This window comes from Psammomys obesus, unplaced genomic scaffold (genome assembly GCF_907164565.1).
Source record: "Psammomys obesus unplaced genomic scaffold, mPsaObe1.curated_primary_1811, whole genome shotgun sequence".
Lineage (NCBI taxonomy): Eukaryota > Metazoa > Chordata > Mammalia > Rodentia > Muridae > Psammomys > Psammomys obesus.
Window position 1 is genome coordinate 13091017 of NW_026587216.1, and position 11331 is coordinate 13102347.

The 11331-nt window shown below is 43.4% G+C and overlaps 1 protein-coding gene across 1 annotated transcript; it reads right to left on the reverse strand.

The window, feature by feature from the left end:
• Positions 1 to 1363: 1363 nt before the first annotated feature.
• On the reverse strand, positions 1364 to 10782 carry Ca3 (carbonic anhydrase 3). Its single transcript, XM_055603604.1, has 8 exons — positions 10526 to 10782; positions 10003 to 10099; positions 9172 to 9369; positions 6898 to 7016; positions 5514 to 5606; positions 4652 to 4714; positions 3703 to 3858; positions 1364 to 2212 (listed from the first exon to the last, which is right to left on the reverse strand). The coding sequence occupies exons 2-8, from the start codon at positions 10034 to 10036 to the stop codon at positions 2093 to 2095; spliced, it is 783 nt and encodes a 260-aa protein (XP_055459579.1). The 5' UTR covers positions 10037 to 10099; positions 10526 to 10782; the 3' UTR covers positions 1364 to 2092.
• Between the last annotated feature and the right edge of the window lie 549 nt (positions 10783 to 11331).

An 11331-nucleotide genomic window follows, 5' to 3' on the forward strand; every position in this document is an offset into this window, starting at 1 on the left:
CCCGCCTGCGTACTAGAAAAATAACCATTTCTAACCATGTGAGAGCATGTGCCTCCTGCACACAGCGTAAGTAATGAATGTATTCTTTACAGGCTCTGCACATTACAGGCTAAATGCCCTGAGACCAGCGGTTTGTGTATTACCACTAATGATCAGAGCTCCACACCTCCTAATTTCAAGGGATTTAATTAACACATCCTCTTCACACTGACCAACCTGGTTTTACCTCACCCAAGTGGTAATCTATTAAATAACTTTAGCCTCACAGGACTTTGTCACATGATTTGACTTCCAGTGTCTCAGGGCTCCCCTAACCTAGGACTGTTTTCACTCCTTGAGGTAACGGTGCTTATTGCTGACCTATTCTACAGTAGCTAACATATGGACCACTGAAGCGATGAAAGATAACCTAAAAACCTGGCTGTATAACTGGACTTTGTTTCTAGAGGTATTAAATGTATCAAAGGTCAAGTATACGCATTTCTGCCCTGTTGGGCATGTCATGTTGAGGTACATTTTTAAAAAAAAAAAAAAAAATTGATGTAAAAAGTTCTGTCAAGCCTAAAAGCTTGTTGCACTAACCCATGTCCCCAACTCTTAGTCAACCTTGACTTGACCCTCTGGGAATATTCACATGATGAGATGGATCAACACCCATTGCTCAGGTCTGCAATTTGATTAGACACCTTTGCAAATTGCCTTGCTCCTTTCCTGAGTATCATAGCATCTGAATTCAGAACTTGAGTCTTTCATTGCTACATTGCTTACAAAAAACACACTTGAGAAGTTTGTCCTTCTGGCTTTCATCCATTTTTGTCATTTGTACTGCTTTTCCACTAATTGCACACACACAACACAATTTTATTAGAGAAAATGAGCCAGACTCAGAAAGACAAATACTGAATATTTTCTTTCATATGTAAAACCTCGGTTTAAAATTATATATGTGTGTGGAAATGCAAGGAAAATAGAAAGGGAATTATGAGGGGAGAAAGAGATAGATCTAAAAGGGGAAGGACAATGGAGTTCATGTGCTTTGAAGCAGAGGAGGGGACTTTTGGAGGGCAGCTGTGGAAAGGAGAGGGTATTGATGGAGGGGCTGAATTATAAGAAAGTATAAAGACTCATGGCGTGAAAATGCCACACTGGAACTTGTCACTTCATGTGCAACCTTAAAACAAGTGTTTTAATCTAAAATCTCAATTTAAATAGAAAATAGACACACTTCATTTGTGTGTCGTTACACCCTGTGTATCGTTTCTGTGATAGTGCCAACTCTTGTCTTCAGTGTCCTCGTTCACTCCTTCCTCTTCCTGTTCTAGGAACCATTCATTCCAGCCTCTGATTCAAAAGACACCAGAGATAAGGTTTTCTTTTGTTTTTGTTTTTGTTTGGTTTATTTTGTTTTCAATAGGCATGCAAAGATAAAAGTAGTGAAATAAAAAAAACAAAAAACAAATGACCCTGCTTTGGGCAAAGAAAATCATCGTTATGAAGAAGACATTTAAATGCTGGAGCAAAAATTTTAAAACACCTGGTCTTGTGGGTGTATGTTTTACAGATAACTAAAATCAGAAGAACTTGGTAGTAGGCAAAAATTTTAATGAGTGATGGCGTTTTGCTGGTATTATCCGAGGTAAAAACACATTTTCAATTCAGTTTTTGAAGTTCACAATGTTCTTAACGTGTGCTTTCGCTTTAACTGTGGTGGGACTGGCACACACCTCCCTACCCACAGACATAGCATAAGCCATCCTTTCCGTAGTATCAGCACTCAGCAGGAAAACGGGAATGCTGAGGTTCTGAGAAACTTAATATGCTCGACAACACGCTGCTCTGTGTCTCTGTTTTTTCCATCTATTTCTTCTTCACTGAATCCATACTAGGAACACTACGTTTATAGAAAAGGTGGTTATTACAAAGGTTAGGTGTGAAATGCATGCGTCTGGGTTAGAACCTGTCAAAAGGCACTGTGCTTTCACGTGACTGCGTCTCTTTTTCCTATAGGTGTAGAAAAGCAGGGAGCACCAGGATGAGGCAAGCTGGCTCTTCAGGGGCAGGTTCCTTTCCTGAAGAGGGCAAGCCCAGAGCCTCACTTGAAGGAGGCCTTCACCACCCTGCCCTTGATCGGCTGCGGAGGGCGCCAATTCCCCACCAGAGGCACCGGGGGCTCGTTCTCTGCGCTGGCAAAGAGGCTGCGCAGCTTGGCCATCTGCAAGAAGAAGCCTACTGTCAGAAACCACCGGCTTTCTAAGCCAGGCAAACCACAAACCCGGGCTCCCGGGATAGGTCCTGACTTGGCAAGCACCAGCTCATAACATGAACATTTCCTCACATCCAGCATTCCCCGCTCTCTGGATATTACATTTCCCTGCCCGAATTTCTCCTCAGTTTTAAATTGAGGGGTCAACATGAAGTGTACACTTTATCTAGAAGGGGATGAAGATTTATCATATGCCTGCAAATAAGAAAAATCCTTAATAGGCTGCCGCTTTGCAATAAAGTCAAGTATTTAGGGAACTACTTTTTAAAGGACCAGAAAGAAATTAAAATGGGGCTATCTATTAAAATGTAAATTTATTTTCCCTTAAAGGATCAGAAAATAGAAAATTCTCATAGAAAAATTATGCCTTGGTCGTCATGATGTTTCAGTGTGTAAAGGTGACTTATGGCCTAGGGCTGCAAGTTGTCCTCTGGCCGTCATGTACATGTGCCCACGCACACACACGTATTTTGTTTTTTTGTTTTGTTTTGTTTTGTAGCCTTGGCTGTCCTGGACTCCCTTTGTAGACCAGGATGGCCAAAATCACAGAGATCGGCCTGCCTCTGCCTCCCTGAGTCCTGAGATTAAAGGTGTGCGCCACCACGCCCAGCTCACACATGTACTTTTAAAGTTAAAATATATGAACTTCAGTATCACAGTGCTTTTTAGCTTTCCTCCTTTAAAAATTGCCATCCACTTTTAAAATCTTTATACCAATGGACGAGACTCTTGAAGTTGATACTTATTTTTTTTTTTTTTAAATGTTGGTTTATTCTTGGGTCTACCATGGAAGAAACATACAAGCTGCTATCTTAAGCCAAGCAGTCTGGCTGGTAAACTGAGTTCACCGTGAGGCATCCGTGTTCCAGGCTATGAGCCCATGTAACTATGTTCTCCATGTCCACATCCACTTAGCTTTCCCTGAAATCCTGCCTTGTAAATATTGACAGCCCATTCTTTAGATGAACGTAAATAAGGCAGGAGTGAGAAGTGGCCAGAGACAGTAGACAGGCTCGGATGAGGATGAGGATTTTGTACTTGGTTGTCCTTGTGGGGAAACTGTTTTGTTTCTGAGCCTCGATTTCTTTATTGGTAAAAGCTCAAAAGGTGTCTTGCTAAGTCACTTCTGAACCTTTCTCCTCCTCAGGCCTGAGTTTGCCACCCTGTCTCCTGGCCAGTCTTAACTCATGTTAGTTCAAACTGAGCACAGACCCAGTCACTGTTCAGGGCGCCACCAGCTCTTAAGGGATCGCACTGTCTCGCTACCCTTGGGAAGCTTCCCTGGACTGAAGTAAACAGGCTGAGGGCATTCCTACAGGGCACACTGTGAGCCGTCTGAGGACCACACCAGCGCTCTGGCATTCAGCATCTGTGTGCCCCAGCTTTAGCATGGGTCTACAGTCCACAGTTCACACACGGGGCCCTGCAGTTTCGCTCACCTGGTCTGAGCTCACGGTCATGGGCTCCTTCAGCAGCAGCCACACGATGCACTCTTCACAGGGCGGCGTGGTAAAGGAGCCATGGTAGGTCCAGTAGTCGCGGCAAGCAGGGAACAAGCATGATGGGTCGAAGTGCGTGAAAGGAGCCTCTTTGCCCTGGAAGACACGGAGCAAGCGCTCTAAGCGGGCACGTGCACCCAGCGCCCCCTAGAGGCCTCACCTGGTCATTCATGAGAACTGATTTCAATAGCACCAGATAATTGAACGGGTTCAGGCCCTTCACTAGTAAACCAAAGATGACAGGAATCTGCATTATGTTCCGACTTTATCTGTCATAGTCACTGCAGTTTTTTATTCCTTGTTTTTAACGGTTGATGGGGCTGCGATTCTGTCTTTTCTGACAGAAGACACAGGCTGGAATAGAATTTCTTCTTGGAAGTTTGGTTTGAAGACGTTCACTTTAGCACACTCCATGCTCAAAATACTTACTTCTAGTGTTCACTCCTAAAAGCAGCTACTTACAATAACCTCAAAGACAACGAAAATGTGCCTGTCAGTTTTAACTAAGAGTTTACTGTTTATACTGAATATATATATATATATATATAGGACTACCAGAAAAGGGCAATACAAGGATTGAAAGAGTGACGGTGGCTGGCATGGAGAACCTCAGCGATCCTGTGCTCACCACAGGGGTAGCACAGAGAGGAGAGGAGAACCCAGAACCTCTCACCTTCTTCCTCCAAAAAGCTCTTATTTGGCATTCTGACTGACACATGATATAACAGGTGTGACAGTGCTCTAAGATCTCAACACTAAACAAATGCCAGGGCGTTTACTTTTGTACGCAAGCACAGATCATCCGTCAGGCAGTGGCAGCTTTTCCCAAAATCCGAAAAGACAATTGATATTGTCTCACGTTTGCATAGGGGAAATGATTCACTCTTACCTTAGTCTTAATTTTGTCCAGGGCATCAAGGAAAATTTGGAACTCGCCTTTCTCCCGTCCTATCTGTAAGAAAATGGGTGTCCAATGAGATATTTTCCCCTCTCCATAATTGAAGATCATCTTTAAAACTGATTTGACCCATCCACACAGAAACAGTTTTTATAATTCTTCCACATTCTCAGGCTAAGCCGAATGTAAGTTTATTCACCCTGAAAGATTGTACAGTATATATTTTCAGATCTAAATTTGGATTTGAGTCCTCTGAAGTACAAAACCACAAAATTACATGTTGTTCCAACTCTATGTCCTTGACCCTCTCTGCAAAGTCATTCCATTTTTTAAGAGCAAAAGCTAGAGCCGACTTTCTATCTACAACCAAACTTACTGTCTTCCCTCTCAGTGCACTCAGTGAATTCAGAACCCAGAACAAACCAGGTCATTTGGAATGAAAAAAGCAAAAGCCGTATTTTCACTGCTGGCTTAAACTCCAGATTGGGTTACCGTGAAGCTCATGTGTTAACGGCACTAAGTCCACTTTAAACCATGGTTGGCCGAACAACACACACATTCCTTCTGCCACCCTAGCCTGAGATCCTGTGGGTGGTGGCTGCTACAAGCCAAGGAAAGGTCTAGCCAGGCACTTGGCATCACCGAAGTTTCCAGCGCTGGCTTTCTGGTTTCCAGCGTGATGAAGATAGAGTAGTGGGGAAGGAAAATGAACGCATGTCAGCCTTTGCTCTTCAGAAGCTGTAAGCCACATGCCTCAAGTATAAGGACGGAATGGAGTGCATCATCTCCTAACCTTTAGTAAGGGACTACATTCTGACCAAGAAAAAAAAAATACTATCAATGTCTACTTCACCTTCAGAAAAATGCCAACAACAGCAATTCCATCAGGCTGCTTCAGTGCTTCTCCGAAGGTGTTATACTTTGGATTCCAGTGAACCAGGTGAAGCTGCAATCACCAAACACAGACTGTGAGATCAACCCTTGGGATATGGAAAGGAGTATTATTATACACAGGAGACCCAAATGTGTGCAGTCTCAAAATGAACATTTTCATGGACGTTGATGAAATTCTGAACATTAATAAGCAATTTGGTGAAATTTCAATAGTTCACATAAAAAGTGTATGAAGTCATCTGCCTCCACTTGAGCTCCAGGGTCTGGTTTATTTTAATTTAGGACATGAGTACAGCTTAAGTAATCAAGTTATCAATATTGAGTTACGTAGAATGGCAAGTGACTAGTTTATAGCTGCTTAAAATTTATATTCAAGTTCAAAAAATGTGAGGTAATCTCATACACAAACATCACACTCAAAGCCTTTCCCACATTTGGAAAAAAAAATTGCCTGAACTTTCTCCAGTGGTGGAGGAAATGTCTAGCAGTAAGACAATCCTAATAATCCAGCTCCCTAGATTGGACTGTAGAGAAATAGGCATCCTACCCTAAATGTGATCTCATTTAATCTGTAAACCAGCTAGGGCCAGGCCTGGTTAGTACTTGGAGTTTCTTTGGCTTTTTTTTAGCCAACAGTTAAGTATCCAGTGTGGTCCCAAAGGGATCAGCTATGGTATGCTGTCACAGCCACATTGCCATCTCATCTCGGGGCTCACCAGCATCTGACCTGAGAAAGAGTGGAGCAGAAAGAAGGATTTTTGCTCACTTCTAGTGTAATGCTATACAAACTTGGCTTCCCAGTGAAAATGGGAGGGGGCTTGTCTTGTTCCATATACAAACTATGCCCTCAAATGAGATTCATACAAGTACAAGCATACTTTCTTAAACAGAAAGTAAGAATTGTTTGTAATTGCTAAACGCTGTCTTTGAAGCATAAAAGAGTTATCTGAAACCAGCCTGTACCAAAAATACCAGTCCAGGCACCCTGCCCCTGCGATATAACCCTATGTGCGTCGGTTGCCTGTCTATAACCTTGTACATATGGTGGTGGGGATCAAATGAGCAAATGATGCACACAGGCGTTTCACATGCATCAGCGGCCTTACTGCTCTGGTTTCATTCAAGACTGTGGCCATTTCTCAGTGCAATTCAAGAAGTATCCATGGAGGATGCTCACCCACCTGTCCGCTTCTCTCTGACCTAGGATATTTGGTGGCTTCCCTTTGTGTTAAAGCTACAGTATCTTCAGTGAGATGCGGGAAGCAGAAAGCGTTCTGCAGTTGTTTCTAATTTCCCAGTTTTGGCTGTTGGAGACTTAGAGTAGATTGGGCAGTTCCTCCTACCTCAGCAGCATACTTCACTCCGTCCACTGTGTGCTCAGAGCCATGGTCATCTGAGGAGCCCCAGTGAAGATGGAACTGGCGGAGTCGGTAGGGTCCAGGGAGAGGACCACCTCTCAGCACTGTAAGATAATAAGGTGACTGGTGAGTTCAGCTTGACTCTGCAGAGTGCTATCTGAAACAAGAGCTCTACAGAAGACTCCATGAGTAAAAGATGTCTCCTTCTGGGAAGATGACGCCATCCCATCTTGTAACCTACAGCCAGAATGACAGCCTTGTTATTTTAAGACTTTAGAAACCAAATTAGAGTATCAGAGACACTGTGAGGACCCTGAGAACAGGTTAGTAGTTCAGTACTGTAGGGAATTGCTGGACATCTGACACCATTTTGGTGCCACTTCCGAGTCCACTCCTGCATAGTTGCGTGATCTCAGGCAAGACACTCAACTTTTCTGAACTGGTCTTTGACTCCCTAAGAAGGTGATAATAATTCCACACTTTGCAAGCTGCTGTGAGGATTAACTGAGATTAAGCACTGAAATGGTGCTCATCTCACAGTGCCCTGTCAGGGATCACTGAGCAAGCAGGAACTCCTTCTTTGTGTCCTACTTGTAGTTATGTTTTTTCTTAGATTATAAGAGAGAACTCTCATGCACATCTACTTTAAACTATGTGTACTCAAATCAGATGAAACAAAAGTTCAGAAATTTCCCAGGAAGCTAGTCAGGGTGGACTGGTATATATGAGCATTCTTGGTTTGGGTTTGTACAGCAGACCCAATTGATTGTATTTAGGTCTCAATTGATTGTGCCTACAGAGTAATTTAAAGGCTCAAATATATTCCAAAGATGATGACAACTGTACAGAAACCCTAAAGTCAAGATTCAGCTGTCTAAGGTGCAAATAGTATCATACTGGCAGCTGTTTTGGAAAGCTTGGTTTCTCTCACTGACACAGGAAACTCACAGTGCAGACTTAAAGCAACAATGCTAGACTTGAACAGGCCCAATCAAATGGGAAAGAAGTTTTTCGATTTGTTTTATTTTCCTGTCCAATCACTGAAAATAGCTATGATTTAGATGAGTCTAATTTATTTGGATAGACCATATTAAATCTCTAAAATTTCACTATTTTTGTTTTAAAAATCGTATTTTGTGTGCTTCTGTGTGACAAGAGGTCTTTAATTTTGTTTCTTTTGTTTTTTTCCTTCCTAATGGAACTTCAGCTTTCAAGGCAAAGGAAAACTAGGAAAGCACCACATGAAGCAATTGCTCAAGAAGCAGTACACTTCTGTCCTCTTCCTTGCCTGGGAGGGGGGAGTTATAACTCTATCATTATTTCTTATGACATCACCAGGATGTTCATTCACATTTATCAACAAAGGAAATTTTAGCTTTATGAGAAATGTGGCTCTAAGAATTTCATTCTTGATGACTAAAGAATAATTCTTATTTAGAGTTACTTGCAGTGAAATAAAGCTTGCTTTTTTTTTTTTTTTTTTTTGGAAAGAAAGTTTCACTCTGTAACTCAAGCTGGCTTAGAACGAATTAGGAAGAACTCATTAGGTTATCCTCATATATGTGGCAATCCTCCTGTCTCTGCCTCTTGGGTACTGGGATTATAGGTGTGAGCCATTAAGTCTGTCTGAAATAGAGTATTTCAAATTATTTTTATTTTATTTCACAGATTGGTCACTAGTGTAGTCTTTTTTAATCACATGAATTTTCCAAGTTCACACTAACATACACCCAAGAAGAAGTGGACATTCATATATTCAGAAACCCTCACCACAGAGATTCTTTGGATTAACTCCAGTGAGGTAGTATGGAAACCAGGTCACTTAAACTCACAAAGCAGCCTGACCATCTTCCATTAACTGCCTCCTTCCAGCCACCCAGGGAAAAAAGGCCCATTTTATTACTTGACTGTGTTGGGGAGCCTGTTCTCCATACTATCAGGAAACATAAGAATGTGGTCGTTCAGTGGTCTAAAGTTCTCATGGATTCCCTGCCTTGCCCTCCCTATCCACATTCTGTCTCTGAAGCGTGTTGCTAACTTTTAGCTTTGGCACATGGCCATTTTGCAGCAACAGTGTGACTACAGGTAGAGAGTATGACATTCTTCATTGCATGATATTGCTCTTTACAACTAGAGCCAAGCTGATCCTGCTGAGGGAAAAACTTCTCCCTCTTCCCGCTAACTCCACTGTGTCTCAAATTGCATCTTGCCAATAGAGGCTGAAAACACCCACAGACCCTTCCGAAGTGCTGTACTTACTAGACCTGTCATAAGTGTCATCAAACACAACTCTGCAGGTCTTCCCATTGTTCAGGATGGTCTTAGCAGAGCCAGGATCATAAGATGCTGACCAGGGCTGCAGAGAGGGGTCATGCCTGATGTCTTTAGTGTGCAGTTCAATGGGTGACTGGTTGTCCCCCTTGGCATTTGGATAAAGTTCGTGCCAGTGCTCAGGACCTAGGAAATAAAAAACAAACAAACAAACAAAACACCACATTTATTTAAAGTACAACCCATGGCCTCTTCCTAGTGGGTTATACCAACAAAATACACAGAGATCAAAGAGTGTTACAAAAAGGTCTTGAGTTCAGATGGAGCAACAGCGCACTTTGATCTCAAACCTATTTTGGACCCTGTTTATCTATGCTCAAAGAGTTTCCCAGTCTCTGTCTTCCCTCCCCTGGCTTGGGGATCATGTAGCCCGAAACAGTTATCTTTGAAATTAATCACAGGTTGATCACAAGTTTTTGCAACTCTCAAGAGACACTTTTCTTCTCTTAACCTCCGGCTGAGGCTGACATGATCAAAGCAAAATTTGTTAAGGGACCCCATGCTCAAAAAGGCCGAGTCCTCGCTGCTCAGTTTCAACTATACCTGACCTCGGGCTGAGTGACTTCTCAGACACATCATCAGACCCTGAGCTGGTTATGGTGTGTATCGGAGCTTCAGGCTCCCCGGGAGGAAAGGAAAAAGCAGCACGGACCGCCTACGGAACTAACATATGCTAGCTCGTAACTACTCCTATGCGCATGTTTTCCAGCACACCTGTGCAACTCCAAGGGCCACCACCTAGGGCCTGGCTCCACTCACCATTGTGACTGGCATAGCCCCACTCCTTAGCCATGGTCACCTTCCCTTCGTGTTTCTCAGCGCTGGACAGCTCCTGCCTTTTCTTGCTCCCGTTTTCCTGCAAAGTGCCCCAAGAGTTCTCCCTTTTATATAGGTCTCCAGCAGTCTGCATGGCCTTATTAGGTCAGCGGGGTGAGGTAGGGGGCTAAACTGGATTTGGAAGGCGGGGCAGGGGAAGCCAATGAATTACAAGAGCTGGACAGCTGTCCGGGTGAGAGGGTGGCAGGAGGGGGCAGAGAGGGGGAAGGGAGGGGAACAGAAGCCCCCCTTTTGCCTCTTGCGAGAGCCCTGGCTCTATCTCCTACTCCCTTTGCAGGCTCCAAAGAGACCAAGCTTTCTAAGAGCCGCAGCGGCGTTGCCGGTGTGGGTTCCATCCAGCTTTCACTCACTTGGGGATCTGGGGGAGCCGCGGGGTCATGCTGCAGTCCTGTGTCAGCAACCACCCGCGGCTCTTGCAGCCTCCCTGAAAAGACTTTGCTTTTACCTCGGACTGTAGGACCCGCTGCAGTCACTGGGCGCTACGGTTCCTTTCACTGCAAGAATCCGGTTAGGGTGGCAGGAAAGAACTCTGTGATCCTCTGATCTTGCATGATTCTCCTGCAGAAAAAAGTGTAAAATCCTGAGGACAGAGATGAGGAGGAGGCTGGGACTGCATGCTCTCCAGTCCCGATATCCTTAAGTTTATGAGCCTCTGAGGCAGAACGCCCTGGGCTTCATATCCAGCCTAGAGTAGTTTGTCCAGGACTCAGAGAGTACAGCACCGGCTCCTAGGGGACTCTGCCTCACCGTGCAGCAGTCCGGGACTGAGCTACACTAGGAGCTGACGCCAACGATAACCGATAACCGAAGCTTTGGAAGGGCACCGTCAAAAAATGAGTAGGCTATCTAAAAATTTCACTATCCAAGACATAATGAGAGACTAGGCAAAACGGGGGTTGGGGGGGAAAGTCGATGAAATAGTTTTTGAGGGGACGCGTGTTTTCTTTCAGTCCTACTGTGTTTTGTAATAAAATAAACCACATAAAAGGAGACTAAAACTGGCTTATCCTACGCATGCATGGGAAAGGTATAATTAGAAATATCTGGTTATGGTTTACACACACACAAAAAAAATCCAGTATAATGAATGTTTGCAATTCTATGCATCTGTTATAAAAAAAAATTATTGTTTGGACAAGAATATCTTTTTAAAAGACCAGAAAGATACACCTCATCTAGAAAATGTCTTGCGCAAGATTTCTGCATGCATTTTTCTTGTAAGTTTTTAAAAACTTGACTTTTCCATTTTAC